We start from the raw sequence: 15,122 nt of genomic DNA on the forward strand, positions 1-15,122 counted from the left end.
GCTCTCTGGGGGGCGGTTACTGCTGGGGCTCTGGCAGTGTTGGTCCTCGACCCTGCAGATACAACCAACACACGTCATCATCACTCCACTAACCACCCCCCAGCCCCACCCCCCTCTTTGCCACACTGTTACCATAGCGATGGGCCGTCGGGGAGGGCAGAGCAGGGATGGCGGTCTATATTTCTATCGACGGGGGGTTGATTGCTCTCACGGTATTGGTGGCTGGCCCTCCCGTTGCCTGTAGGACTACAACACTACAAGTCCCAGTGATGTCTTTGGCACACTGCTGTGTGTCAACCTGTGGGTCCAGATTGGTTCAGGCAGGAAGACTCAGTCGTGTTGTTTACTTGATGCCTTATTCCACACGATACAATACATTATTGTAATGTTTGATTTGGCATATAGCTGTGCTTGCAGCGTCTCCTGAGACACTGAGACACAGGCGGAGGCCGCAGGAGAGCGAGAGCGTCTGTGTCACACTAGCAATGCAGGAGCCGGGATCCATGCTATATATCCCGCCCTATTAGGAGGGTGTGCCCTATCGTGTGATGACGAGTTGCTAGTGACGTGCTAGGTCTTGCGTCCCCTGCATGAACCAGCTCCGCTTGATTGGCTCGCAGTGCTTTCAAGTTGGTCCTACAGAGGCTGTGGTGAACCAGACCAGTTGGGCTTGGAGAGGCTAATCTAGGACATGATAGGCTTAGATATGGTAAGATAGATAGGTCAGGGACAGTTCTAGGTTAGGATAGGATATGTTTTATTGGTATTTAGATACCATTTAGGCTGGGATAGGCTTAGACCAAAAACCTTTTTTCTAACATTTAAATGCTATGAACCCCCCTATAAGAAGGGGTATGGATGGAAATGCAGTTTTGGAAAATATGGTTCAGAAGAGACCTTCATGTCAAATGAAACCATATCGAGATTGTATTGTGCACAGTCCAGAGACAAAGTTAGAACGAAAGATCAATGTCACGCTTGTGCATTTCGTTGGGTCGTCTCCCCCCAGTAATGAGACACCTAGCCTATTTTCAGAGGAAGCTCATCCTATTGTTCGGTAGTGCTGGGCTCCGCTGGTCAGTATTGATATTGGGACTTGGTGCAATGTCACAGCAACAGGACTGCTGAGCTGTGGGAGCACTATAGGGTGGGCAGCCTCTCCGACTGCTAAAAATAGACCCCAAAAACCTAGTCAGCAGGGAGTTGAATGTGCTGGTGGGGGAGGTCTGACAGCTTCTGATAGGCTGCTGTGTCGTGCCGAGAGGGGAAACTGCTTCCTGCCTTTTAGGAAAAACCACGGGAAGAGGATTATGGGAAGTGTTGTTTTTTAATGATGGAATGAACATGGGTATGATACTCATCCTTCAGCTGTATTGTCAAATGCATTGGTATGCATCCTGCATTTATAGCGTGCACACACACACACACACACACACACACTGGATTTCCATAGTTCCTATCCATCTCTCCGGGGTGTGTAAGTAGAGCCAGGCAGGGGAGTGCTCTATGTGTGTGTGTGTGTGTGTGTGTGTGGGCACGCGCCTGTTTGTGTGTGTGTGTGTGTGAGCACGCGCCTGTTTGTGTGTGTGTGTGTGTGTGGGCACGCGCCTGTTTGTGTGTGTGTGTGCTTGATGCCCGACAGAAGGCACACTAACCCTGAGGGAATCATATCTTCCCCTTCACGTCTGTGAGCCCCCTGCGATCAAGGACAGACAGAGAGGGATGTCTGAGAGGAGAGGAGGGAGAGGAGGAGAGAGAGAGAGAGAGAGAGAGAGAGAGAGAGAGAGAGAGAGAGAGAGAGAGAGAGAGAGAGAGAGAGAGAGAGAGAAAGAGAGAGAGAGAGAGAGAGAGAGAGAGAGGGAGAGAGAGAGAGAGAGAGAGAGAGAGAGAGAGAGAGAGAGAGAGAGAGAGAGAGAGAGAGAGAGAGAGAGAGAGGGAGAGAGAGAGAGAGAGAGAGAGAGAGAGAGAGAGAGAGAGAGAGAGAGATGGAGTGATAGAGGGAAACCCTGTAAACACCCTTGTCCTTTCAGTCTGCCAACAATGTTGCCTTCCAACGCCCATGTGACAATAGAGCCCCTGCTCTCTCACCACAGTCCCTGTATATTATCCTGTGCTGAATATTGATGGTAGTGCCTGCATTCGGACTCATTCTGAATCGATATGTGAATGCCGTGTCGTCATCTCACCGTGCGTGACGTCTGACTGCTTCCTGTGGCGGCAGACTGGGAGGCGCGCATCGACAGCCACGGGCGAGTCTTCTACGTGGACCACGTCAACCGCACCACCTCCTGGCAGAGGCCCAGCCACGCCCCCAAATGCTCTGGCCTCCATCGCTCCAACTCCACCCACCAGATGGAACAGCTCAACCGCAGGTGAGAGGGAAGGAGGGATGGACAGAGGGCGAGGAATGAAGGAAAGAAGGAAGGAAGGAAGGAAGGAAGGAAGGAAGGAAGGAAGGAAGGAAGGAAGGAAGGAAGGAAGGAAGGAAGGAAGGAAGGAAGGAAGGAAGGAAGGAAGGAAGGAAGGAAGGAAGGAAGGAAGGAAGGAAGGGGAGAGGAGAGATGGAGAGGATGAGGAAGAGAGAAGGAAGGGATGGATGGATGGATCGATGGAGAGGATTAACAGCAGAGTAAGTGTGTGTGTGTGTGTGTGTGTGTGTGTGTGAGAGAGAGAGAGAGAGAGAGAGAGAGAGAGAGAGAGAAAGAGAGAGAGAGAGAGAGAGAGATGGAGAGAGAGAAAGAGAGAGAAAAAAATAGAGAGCGAGAGATTTATGTGTATCGGAGAAGACGTGTGAGAGAACAGGGAAGTCCACCAATGTATTAGTTGTTGACGCTGAATCACTTGGAATACTGTGTTGTACTGCAACCTGGTGGACAAGCAAGGAGCTGCAGTCTGAAAACCCTTGCCCACAAAGTGGACGCAGGGCACCACTGATATCTGATCACATGGAATGTGCTGAGCTGCGTTGCTAGCCATGTCAGACTGAAGCCTCACCTTGTTTACGCAATCCTCCATCCTCTTAGCGGACATCGTTAGCATATCCCCATCATGGTAGAACCACTTGTGATGGCCTCTGCAGTGTCCATCTGCTCCAAGTCACCTGGGGATACTGGTGGAGTCAGTAACGGGGGTTTGAAGTGTTATTTCACAGACATATGCTCATCTCGATGCAGATGCAGGATAGACTCCTAGCTAGCATGGTCTTAGATGTTCTTCACAAACGGTCTTTGGTAATTGGGTTATATAGCCTATAGCCTACTTAATGCCAGCTTACTAATCATAATGAGGGTAAATAACCTCACAAACGGAGCCCATTATTTCTTGCACCCACATGTATTTAACAGAATGTTTTTTTTTAATCTTTAGTCACACACATACACAACCACACACACACACACACTTTCAATTATGTACCAAATTGTTTGGCTTGGGCACAGCGTGCCTCTGAGAGGATAAGTGGCTCCTGGGTTCTTGTAAAGATGGAGAGTCATTGAAGCACATTCGATTCAGGACACACGCTTCCCGCCACGCTCCCAGTCCCCTCCGGGGACCACGCAGACTACGTGGTCACGAAGCCAGATCACATCCGATGCTCTGAAGGCACTCAGGGAATCCCTGGTCGTGGTTCTCTTAATGACCGCAACAGAGAGAGATTACGACAGGCTCGGACAAACTGTTGAGCTGCAAGTCCTGCAAAGCCTTTCTTTAACCGGCTAGCTGAGCCCCCTAATCTAGGGACACCTTTTCCTGAATGTGATGTCGTTTCCACTCCCGTCCCCCCACCCCTGTGCAGGTACCAGAACATTCAGAGGACAATGGCGACCGAGGAGGATTGTGGGAGTCGTAGGCTGGAGAGGAGTGGCAGTACCGAAACCGAGGCGGACTCGCCTCCCCTGGCCACCGGTAAGTACCTGCAGCCAGGACCACAGCCCCTTCTCTCATTATGGACATGGGGGATTGCACACAGGCGGGTGTCCCTGTGTGTCTGTTTCCCCGGGTGTGACCTCCATGGCCCTGTCCTCTCCTGTCACCCAGAGCCCAGGAGAGAGGGCCCGTCCTCCCCTGTCAGCAACCAGAAGATCACCCTGCTCCTGCAGTCTCCGGCCGTCAAGTTCATCACACACCCAGAGTTCTTCACCGTCCTGCATGCCAACTATGTGAGTATTCATAGGGTCCTGTTTCTGCCTTCCCTGTTGACCTTGCGAATCTCAGGATGAAGGATGTTCACTCACATGACACTGACTTTGGGATTTTCTTATGCTTTTCGTTGTTGGTTCACATTATTTTCACCTTGTCGTACTGTGTAAGGTCCTAAGCTATCTGCTGATCTATTACTAGAGTCTGATTATCGATCGCCCTGGGCTCGCCGCAGCCCCCTGTCACAGCTGGGAGATAGGTAGCATAGATTGGGCGTGACCTGTCAACAGAGAGGTGATGACAGGAAGTGACGTCACGTGCGTTCCAATCGAGGGGCAGTGAATTAACGACGCTGCATTTTTTTCTTGTTTTATACATTAATTGACGAGCTGCAGAGTTATGAGTCAGATAACCTTTCAAAATGCGTGTGTGTGTGTGTTAATTATCCCCCTGTGGCACAATTAATCAGCCGACGGGCCGATACAACTTCAGCGCACAAGCAGTAATCAGTAATTACAATAATAACAGTAAACCAAAACAGACCGTCTCTCTCCCTTCCCATCTCTCTCCCTTCCCATCTCTCTCCCCTCCCTCCCCTTCACACCTCCCTCCCTCCCTCTCCATCTCTCTGTTCAAAGGGAGCCTACAGGATATTCACCAACAGCACCTGTCTGAAGCACATGATCCTGAAGGTGCGCCGCGATGCCCGGAACTTTGAGCGCTACCAGCACAACCGCGACCTCGTGGTCTTCCTCAACAAGTTTGCCGACACGCAGCTGGAGCTGCCCAGAGGCTGGGAGATCAAGACTGACCCGCAGGGGAAGGTGGGCTCTGTTCTACTACCATCCCGACCCATGATGACCTATGACCCTGATCTGTCTAGACACAGAGGTCTTACAGTGTATCAGAAGACTAGGTTTCATCATACAAAATCTGTCCCTCACCCACTTTTTAAGTAAGAACTTAAAGGCCTCATCCTCTCTGTGTTTATAAAAAGCTGTTTTAGTAAAACCTCTCACCTCAGCAACCTAAAAAAACTGTTTTTCCTTTTGCTCTCCAGTCGTTTTTTGTGGACCACAACAGCCGCGCGACCACCTTCATCGACCCACGCATCCCCCTGCAGAACGGCCGCCTACCCAACCACCTGACCCACAGACAGCACCTGCAGAGGCTCCGCAGCTACAGCGCCGGAGAGGTCAGCGCACAGCCCGTCTAACAGCCATGAAGCTTTTCAGCTAATCAGAATGGAAAACATGCAGAACAGAAACGCATCATGGTTGTTTGTCCCGACTGTCTAGGCATCGGAAGTGTCCAGGAGTCGAGGGGCTGCTCTGTTGGCCAGGCCAGGAAACAGCCTGGTAGCAGCTATACGCAGCCAGTACCACCCTGACTCTGTACCCCTAGGGACACCATGTGAGTACTATTGAACTACATTACCCAGAACCACCAGGGGCAAAGATTAGCAAACAGCCTGGTAGAAGCTATACGCATCCAGTACCACCATGACTCTATACCCCTATTATTAAACTACATTACCCAGAACCACTAAGGGTATATAGACTAGGTAACAACTTGGCAACACACTATTTATGCCTAGGTACACTCTGTGAGTATAAGATTCACTTCATAAGGAACCTTGGTTGACACTACAAACAGACAGAGAAATATAGAAACTGGTAACATTTCGCACATACTGTAGCAAACCATGAGACATAATTACCCCTCTCATTATTGCTGTCTGTGCATAATTAGTCAGTAGACTGACAGTTGAAAGTATAACATGAAGTATAGCGTGTGCGCCTTTCAACCAAGATATCGGAGACAGAATTGTGATGAAAGTCTAGCTTGAAACCACATACCACAGCTTATGTCAGTGGAGTCTCTGTGGTGTAGAACTTGGATACTGTGAGTTTCGACCATACACTCACCAGCCACACGCACACACACACACACACTCAAAACACACATGCAGGCCACAAGAATGTCCTGCTTTGCTGCATCCTCCTCCCTTTCTTCTCCTTTCTCCTCATACTTCTGCTTTCCTCCTCCCATCCTCCTTCTCATCCATCCTCTCCCCCGTCCTCCCTCGTTCCGAGGTGGGTTGTGGGTAGTGGTGTTTGAGCAGAGCGGCCCGGCGGTAATTACAGATGTGTAAAAGCCACAGCATGCCTGTTGTCCTCTTAGCCGTGGCAGGGAGGAGAGAGAGATGTCTGCTGTCTGACGCTGCTCTCTTCTCCTTTCCCTGCCCGGTTCAATGGGGTTGTTTCCAGCTCGTCTCCACTCAAACGTGGGCAGTTTGGGTTGTTAGGGGTGGAAGTAAAGAGGCGGATTTCAGGAGGCAGGATGTTGAAGTGTCGCTTGAACCACGACTGTTGTTGAGTTTGAAAGCATGGTGAAACTATGGTTGTCATGCGCTCAACTTATTTCGTTGTTTGACGACAGATGTTTCCAGCAGTCGTTTGTTTTATTGTGCTTGGTAATGTGTGTGTGGGGGGAATTTTGAATGAACGCTTTCAAGTGGTAAAGTAGGATTTATTAGTCATTTCTGTGGAAAACTCCAGTCAGAAAACAGAAATTCTTATATATACTTCATTTTGGATCTAACAAATCCTTGTTTAAGGCTACAGGATGTGTCTTTTGTGTGTTCAGAGAATTGATAGGATTCGTGGGCTCTCTGATTAACATGCAGAAGAGGGAGTCACATGATGTACTCCTACCTGTACTGTACATCAAAGCAGAGAGTGACACGTCCTTTTATACTTCGGATGTTTGTACATTTTTATGAACGTTAATGACTAAGTTATTAGAGTCTACTTAGAATTTTGAAAGACGAGAAAGAGAGAGAGCAGAGAGAGAGAGAGAGAGAGAAAGAGAGAGAGACAGAGAGAGAGAGAGAGAGAGAGAGAGAGAGAGAGAGAGAGAGAGAGAGAGAGAGAGAGAGAGGGAGAGAGAGAGAGAGAGACGTTTATGGATGTCCGGAAAGCCTCGAGAGGAAGAAAGAGAAAGAAGAAGAGTTTGAAAGAGATAACAAAAGGAGACGAGACAGAAAGAACGTGTGCCGCATGAGCGAGTCTGGGCCTAGAACACGGCCGTGTCGATCCGATCCTGTCTGCCACTGTGTCGTGCATGGCCCGGGTGCTCACCGCATCAGATACTAGTGTCCATGTGTCTGCCCATCACTCCCCGCAGCGTACAACGACAAGATCGTGGCGTTCCTCCGCCAGCCCAACATCTTCGAGCAGCTCCAGGAGAAACAGCCGGGCCTCGTCAGGAACCACGTGCTGAGGTAACCCTGGAAACCGCCTCCTGACCCCTCCACGTGGTCTTGTCTGTTTCCGATGGGCTGAAAGGGTGTGGTGGGACAGGGGGCACAGCAGTGCGACTATGAGACGGGTCATCGAGACAGATCTCGACCGATACTCCGCTGTAGCTGTCAATCTCTATAACCGTCATAGGCATCTAATTTCCCCAGACAGAGAGTGAGAATAAGAGAGTGAGAATCAGAGAGAGAGAGAGAGAGAGAGAGAGAGAGAGAGAGAGAGAGAGAGAGAGAGAGAGAAAATCAGAGAGTGAGAATCAGAGAGTGAGAATAAGAGAGTGAAAGAGAGTGTGTGTGTGTGTGAAAGAGAAAGAGAGAGAGAGAGAGAGAGAGAGAGAGAGAGAGAGAGAGAGAGAGAGAGAGAGAGAGAGAGAGAGAGAGAGAGAGAAAGAGAAAGAGAGAGAGAGAGAGAGAGAGAGAGAGAGAGAGAGAGAGGGAGAGAGAGAGAGGAAGAGAGAGTGAAAGGGATGGTGGTAACAGCCAGGGCCTCCTAATTGCAGGGTGGTGGCCCCCCAGTCAGTTTCTGTTTGGTTAGCTTTGAGCGCTAACTCTACACAGGAGGTGTTGAAGCCGATCGTTATCTTAAAAGCATTCCACAACACTAGCTAATCTAGTTCCACTCAATCAGGCGCAAAGTGCATTGTTGAACCAACATTCCAGCGTAGTTGAGCTTTTCAGCTGTGATTTTTACAGATCACGCGACCGGGCTGAGAATGGTCTACAGCCCAGAACCAGAGAAGGTCCACTGCCATTTTCAGGCTGTAGAATTTCTAGTTCATTAGATAGTTCTTCAGACTCAAAAGGATGAATATGTGCTGCCATTGGTAGAATTTAGCAACTGCTCTCTGTATGTTGACCAATCAGGGAGAAGATTCACTACATTCGAACTGAGGGCACTCAGGGGGTGGAGAAGCTGTCATGTGATGCAGACCTGGTCATCCTTCTGAGGTAGGATTGGTTGCTGGGCAGATTTGACGCAACATCTCTCCGAGACTGATAAATGCTGCTGTAAAGTTGGGACTGTCGGTGGGGCCTAGAATGACATTGACTCTGCTTGTCTTGTTTTTGGTGTTCCTCCTCCAGCCTGTTTGAGGAGGAGATCATGTCCTACGTCCCGCCCCAGTCCTTCCATCCTGGGTACAGCTTCTCCCCTCGCTGTTCCCCCGCCTCCTCGCCTCAGAACTCTCCAGGTAGCATACACCCCTCCACCAATCACCCTCCTCTTCGCTGAGCAGCCAACCAATCACATTCCTCTTCACTGACCAGTCTGGGGATGACATTTATAACGACTGTGAAAGGCCAGGGCCCCAGCCGTGCCTTACTGACCCTTCTAAGTACCCCCAACATACAGTGCTTCTCCACAACATCTGAAGCAGAGCATATGATGCTCAGCAGATCCTCTCACATGCAGCACCCCTTCAGTTATAGTAGACCCTTTCCTTTAAGGGAATATGTACCAGTCTACTCCATAGCAAAACACTGCACTGACAAACACTTCTACACACACACACACACATCATGAGCTCTTAATGAGCCGCCCTGTTCGTTAAGAAGTGATGATGAGGGTCGGCCTGGGTAGCCATTATCCTCGTTATTATTCTCATTATCACTGACAAAGGGAGATAGGCGTGGGGGCTATTAATGGAACACCTCAATGGCCTCCACAGCACAAGGCTGGGTTTGGAATGGTGCTCTATTCCCACCCCCCCCCCCCCCCCCGCATCCCTCTTTTGTCTCTGTCAAACGTGACCTCGAAAAACCGCCCAAGGAATGATGATGGGCTCAGTTGCAGTGTGCTAGTTAGCAGAGCCCTCAACGAGGAGGAAGTGCATGTAAATGCTTTGTTTCGTCCCGCGCCGGAGAAGGCTGCTACCGGTCCATACATTATGGATGTCAGGGTTTTAGTTTTATCCTGGAACGGGGTGCGTTTAAGATCCATGTGCAGCCGACCCACTCTGTGTATGTGAGTGTGTGTGTCTACGTGTGTGTGACTGTGTGTGTGTGTGTCTACGTGTGTGTGACTGTGTGTGTGTGTGTGTGTGTGTGTTGGTAGGCTTACAGAGGGCCAGAGCTCCAGCCCCGTACCGCAGAGACTTTGAAGCCAAACTGCGTAACTTCTACAGGAAGCTGGAAGCCAAGGGTTACGGCCAGGGACCGGGAAAGATCAAGTAAGCACGACCGTGCGTGCGACCGTGTGATGATGTGTATGTGTGTGCCTGCGTGGATGTGTGTGTATGCGTGCGTCTGTGTGTGTGTTGGTGTGTGTGTGTGACGTTGCTGAGGGCTCCTGGGTGTGTTCCAGGCTGATTGTGAGGAGGGACCACCTGCTGGAGGGCACCTTCAACCAGGTGATGGCCTACTCCCGCAAGGAGCTGCAGAGGAACAAGCTCTACGTCACCTTCCTAGGAGAGGAGGGGTGAGCCTGCCTGCCTGCCTGCCTGCCTGCCTGCCCCTCAGAAACACGCCAACACCACCAGATTAGCAGACTCATGCAAACACCACTGTTAAGCCAATTTCCTAGTCCAGCCTTGGGTTGACGCGCTACAAGCACTATATTGATAGTCGGATAATAAATAATACAAATAAAGCTGTTTCTCGCTTATCTTGCCCTTAATGCCCTTGAGATTGGGATAATTGATTATTGATAAGTGCTATCATGTTCAAATAGGAGTGATTTATTGATGTGCTCAGTCATGTGTGTATTGGTAAAGAGTTAACAGCACTGTTGTTAATGCCTCTCCTTTCTCCAGGCTTGACTACAGTGGTCCTTCTAGAGAGTTCTTCTTCCTGCTCTCCCAGGAGCTCTTCAACCCTTACTACGGCCTATTTGAGTACTCGGCCAATGACACCTACACCGTCCAAATCAGCCCCATGTCGGCCTTCGTGGAGAACCATCTGGAATGGTGAGGGGGCCGTCATTCTAGAACTTAATTCCAGGCTTCTCATCTTACTCTTCCATTATGACTGTCGTCGGTTGGATAGCGTGTGGTCTGAGAGGGGTTTTGATTCTTGCCGTGTTTCGTGTGTTTGGGGTCAGGTTCCGGTTCAGCGGTCGTATCCTGGGCCTGGCTCTGATCCATCAGTACCTTCTGGATGCCTTCTTCACGAGGCCCTTCTACAAGGGCCTGCTCAGACTGTGAGCACATGGAACCATAAGCCTTCACTCTTCTGGCTCTCTCCTTTTTGCTCTCTCTTCCTCTTCCCTCCATCGCTTTCTCACCCTCTCTCTTCATCTCCGTCTCTCTTTCTCTCTCCTTCAATTGATCTGACCCTCTCTTTCTCTCTCCTTCAATTGATCTGACCCTCTCTTTCCTCTTTACCTCACCCCTTTCTCTCTCTCTCCTCCTGATCTCTGAGTGTACGCATCTCTGTCTTCGCAGGGCGACAGATCTCAGTGATCTGGAGTACCTGGACGAGGAGTTCCACCAGAGCCTGCAGTGGATGAAGGACAACGACATCACCGACATCCTGGACCTCACCTTCACCGTCAACGAGGAGGTGTTTGGACAGGTAGGTGTGCCAAGCTGCCCTCCAGCTCTCCAAGCACTGAGGTTCAACAGGCCTCGGTGAAGCCCAGCACAGCTAGATATGTTGTTTACTTACATGTCTAACCTCAATAGTGTCGCAAAACAGTTGCTGGATTCCGGGACTCCATACAGGTTTTGTATGTCTCCCTGGTCGTTCACGTCCTTCTGCCGCCCTGGCCGGCGTTTCGTTGAGTGACATCATTTCCTGTGGCAGGTGACGGAGCGCGAGCTGAAGTCGGGCGGCTCCAACCTGCAGGTGACGGAGAAGAACAAGAAGGAGTACATCGAGCGCATGGCCAAGTGGAGGGTGGAGAGAGGGGTGGTGCAGCAGACCGAGGCTCTGGTCAGGGGCTTCTACGAGGTGAAGACACACACGCGCTCACACACAAACACACACACGCATGAGGGCGCCCACCACACACATCCCCGGCTGACCCCCTCACGCCCCCCCCCCCAGGTGGTGGACTCCAGGCTGGTGTCTGTGTTTGACGCCAGGGAGTTGGAGCTGGTCATCGCAGGCACGGCGGAGATCGACGTCAGTGACTGGAGAACCAACACAGAGTACAGGGGAGGTATGTCACACTGGGGAGGGGCAGAGATAACCTCTGACTGAGATGACTGGATGAGATAGGGGAGAAGCTGAATTGCAAAGAGATGGACACAGATCCTTGTTTTTTTTTCTCTTTCTACTTTTTACTCGTTCACACGACTTAATCCTCTCCCCTGTGGCTGTCCGCTCCAGGTTACCACGACGGCCACATCGTCATCAGGTGGTTCTGGGGCGCCGTGGAGCGCTTCAACAACGAGCAGAGGCTCCGCCTCCTCCAGTTTGTCACGGGGACTTCCAGCGTCCCCTACGAGGGCTTCGCCGCCCTGCGGGGCAGCAACGGCCTGCGGAGGTTCTGCATCGAGAAGTGGGGGAAGGTCACCTCCCTGCCCAGGTAGCAGCAGCCACACGCAGCACTCTGCCCCCTGGTGGTGTGGTGGTGGCATAGCAAGTCGCTACTCAACCGGACTTGATGTATGACAGTAACTCGTTGCCCAGGGATACTCTGGGATCCAGTTTTAGAAAAACATTTGGCAGACAGCTTTTTCACAACCTTCTCTTAATAAGCACGCAGTTTAAAATATTTGACAGTCCCTTCAATGATCTGTCAGTGAGTCGGGAATTAGATAAAAGTCATTCTTTTAACAGTGGTTAGTAACACGGTGCTTCATAGGAGTGGTGCAGCTGGGGGGAGCTGGAAGGCTAGTTCTAGTAGGGTACTATCCAGGGTGCTAGGGTGCTGTTTCCCGTGTGAATAGAGAGCTGTAATTGGATGAGGACGTGGCAGAACTACAATAAATGTTTGTGTTAAGGCTGGTTTTCCAAAGCTTGTTTTGATTCAGTGGTAAAAAAAATTGAAGAAATTTAGTTGAATTCTCCACTGAAAGGCCTTCTTAGTTTTCAACTAAGCTTGTTGTGTGCCAACAACTACCGGATAAAATCTTAGTCTGTAATATCCGGGGAAAATCCTTCAAAGCAGGAAGTTAATTTCTTCATTAAACATTCAAGCTGGGTTACAGTTGCAAACAGCCCAGTGTTTCTTCCAAGTCTAAGTACTTAGCTCTTGGTCCTGCCATGCATTAGCTTATATAGCTCTCCAACTCGAAGGCTGGAAACCAACATAGGTGATTATTGTCACCCAGATTGTGACCCCAAGCTACTTTAAGAGCTAAAACTTTAGACTGTACCCTTCTATTGTATTCCAGTCTTTCTGAACTGTTTGTGATAAATATATCAAGTGTAACTGCCCCACGGTCTATTTTAAACACAGAAAGATCAGAGGGGGTGTAATACTGCAGGTTCTCACCTTGCATTATCAGCAAGGGACGTTTAGTTGGCAAACAGGCAAGGATCTGGTTTAAAGCTGACCCCGTCAGCAGAAAAGAGCTGGCTCACGTTACACTGCAGAGGGGAGAGAGGGGCTGTGTTTGTGGTGGGGGGAGACTACAGCCTCAGCACTTCAGAGGCTAAATACTGTAAGGGCTGGGGTGGAAGAAGGGGTGGAAGAAGGGGTGGAAGAGGAGGTGGATGAAGGGGTGGAAGAGGAGGACCAAAATGAATGTTTACATCCCAAAAGTTGGTCAAAGTTCCTATGTTCTGCAGTTAATCTACTGTCGGTGCTAGATCGGATCAGGTTACAGATGAGTGTTAGCTTACATTTATATTATAGGTGTTCATTTAGCAGATGCTTTTGATCCAAAGTGCATCCTCTCTCCCTCACACACATCTCTCTCTCTCCCCCTCTGTCCCAGGGCTCACACCTGTTTTAACCGCCTGGACCTCCCTCCGTACCCCTCCTACACCATGCTGTACGAGAAGCTGCTGGTCGCTGTGGAGGAGACCAGCACCTTCGGCCTGGAATGAGGAGGATAGGATCGAATCAAATGCACATCCCTTTTCCGCGATATGCTGGGCCAAAAACCTGTGATTAAGTCAAATAGGGGGGCCACGTTCAAATGCTCCAACACTCATACGTGTATTGGCTTGCAGTATTTCAACAAGCCAGAGAGACAGAGAAACAAAAGGACAACGGTTCTGACATAGACGGTGATTCCATTCAAGCGAATCTGTCCACAGTAAGTCAATACAAGGTTTGTATTGGAGTGTTTGGATGTGTGGGTCCCACTGTATTTTTGCCTTGAGGGAGGCAACAGACTGACCAAGCACCTGGGACTATCACTATACTGAGACAACTGTTATTTTGTAAAAGTCTAGTAATATGGCACCTGGTATCAACTACTGTCATTTTATAGACAATAATCTACATATACGAGGACCCAGGTTCGAAAAAGGATCAAACTAATTAAAACTTGCATGCACTGAACTGAACTGCATCTCTCATCAAGAACTATGTATGGTACACCAGGCTCTGGGCTTGGATCAAACCAAACATGTATGCAATACTCACAAACCCATGACTCCAGCCTGCTCTACAACCCCACCTATACCTGCTATCCCCAGCGCTCCATTCGACCCATAATGCATCACAGTGTTTTCATGGAGGGATGCTGATGCTGCGGGGAGAGCTGGGCTTGTTGAACCCGCAGAATTCCTGTTCCCTGTGACATCATCACAGGATGTAAGACTTGTGGTAAACCCACCCAAACATCTCCCAGAACAAATAATCTTCCTGTCAATCAATCAGTCATTTGAGGCTCATCTCAACAACACTATCAACATTACTTCAACTCCTGAGGAGAATTCAGTGACAACAAACCAAATGTATTCATCAATTTACCTATGGAATTTATTATGATGAGGTCATCACTGTTTTACCTTTGGACCAAGGTATTGAATGTCTCTCCTGCTACGCAGTGGACTCAACACGAACCTGCATCTCCAGCCATGGAAAGACTCAGTGCCTTGGTTCCTTTTTGCCTTGGAACACCTTGTCTTGTGTGTTCAGCTGCTCTGAGATCCTCCTGGAGCTCAGAGGCTTAAGATGACAACTTAGTCGTGTCATGAGACAGGTGACCTTCAAGGTGATGGTTGATTTGCGTGTTGAAACTGGCTGCATGGCTAATGCTGTATCATGGTTAGGTCCAGCACCACTGTACACACAGACTTAGTACGGCATAGGTGACCCAGCAGGTGATGATGTCACTGGACGGCTAAGATTAGACTAGGCTAAGCTCCCTGAGATAGCTCTCTCTTACGCTCTCTCTCTCTTTTACACTGTTTCTATATCTCTCTCTCTTTCTCTCTCTCTCTCCTTCTCGCTGGCAGGATACTTGCAAAGTCATGGTGCTCAGACACACACCATAAATAATACTGCTGATGTCACTCCTGGCATTGAAGGTCTGCTACTTTGACTCTCTGGGTAGCAGTTGGTCAAGTCCAGTATGCAGTGATGCCCTGCTGTTTGGTTTTGCTTTGTCTTTTTTACTGTCAAATGTGAAACTTTTAATTAACAATTTTACTTGAACATTTGTATTTTGTAACTTGACTTGTTTGGAACTTTGATTAAGTTGAGGGTGTCATGGTGTTTTTGTCTCTGGTTGTTTCTGAATCACTGTGTTTATGATGCCACAGTATGTTGCTATCTGTAAATGTATTGCCTTTGACATCATGAAGGAAGAGTCTTGACATCGTG

The 15,122-nt window shown here is 49.5% G+C and overlaps 1 protein-coding gene across 2 annotated transcripts in view; it reads left to right on the forward strand.

Annotated features, from left to right (window-relative positions):
• Positions 1-13,393, forward strand: part of hecw1a (HECT, C2 and WW domain containing E3 ubiquitin protein ligase 1a) — a 38,408-nt gene extending 25,015 nt beyond the window's left edge. Inside the window, exons 12-29 of one of the 2 annotated variants that reach the window (XM_084702954.1) lie at positions 2,222-2,372; positions 3,794-3,896; positions 4,050-4,157; positions 4,776-4,961; positions 5,198-5,332; positions 5,436-5,550; positions 7,327-7,423; positions 8,321-8,404; positions 8,540-8,646; positions 9,510-9,624; positions 9,759-9,872; positions 10,207-10,359; positions 10,494-10,592; positions 10,837-10,966; positions 11,198-11,344; positions 11,441-11,555; positions 11,726-11,924; positions 13,282-13,393. In XM_084702954.1, the coding sequence (XP_084559080.1) occupies positions 2,222-2,372; positions 3,794-3,896; positions 4,050-4,157; positions 4,776-4,961; positions 5,198-5,332; positions 5,436-5,550; positions 7,327-7,423; positions 8,321-8,404; positions 8,540-8,646; positions 9,510-9,624; positions 9,759-9,872; positions 10,207-10,359; positions 10,494-10,592; positions 10,837-10,966; positions 11,198-11,344; positions 11,441-11,555; positions 11,726-11,924; positions 13,282-13,393 (2,270 nt within the window). Of the gene's footprint in view, positions 1-2,221; positions 2,373-3,793; positions 3,897-4,035; positions 4,158-4,775; positions 4,962-5,197; positions 5,333-5,435; positions 5,551-7,326; positions 7,424-8,320; positions 8,405-8,539; positions 8,647-9,509; positions 9,625-9,758; positions 9,873-10,206; positions 10,360-10,493; positions 10,593-10,836; positions 10,967-11,197; positions 11,345-11,440; positions 11,556-11,725; positions 11,925-13,281 lie in introns of both variants that reach the window. The other variant, XM_084702955.1, reaches the window with a different exon arrangement.
• The last annotated feature ends 1,729 nt before the right edge of the window (positions 13,394-15,122 follow it).

Source organism: Hypomesus nipponensis, chromosome 8, assembly GCF_054491055.1.
Source record: "Hypomesus nipponensis isolate SF chromosome 8, ASM5449105v1, whole genome shotgun sequence".
Classification (NCBI taxonomy): domain Eukaryota; kingdom Metazoa; phylum Chordata; class Actinopteri; order Osmeriformes; family Osmeridae; genus Hypomesus; species Hypomesus nipponensis.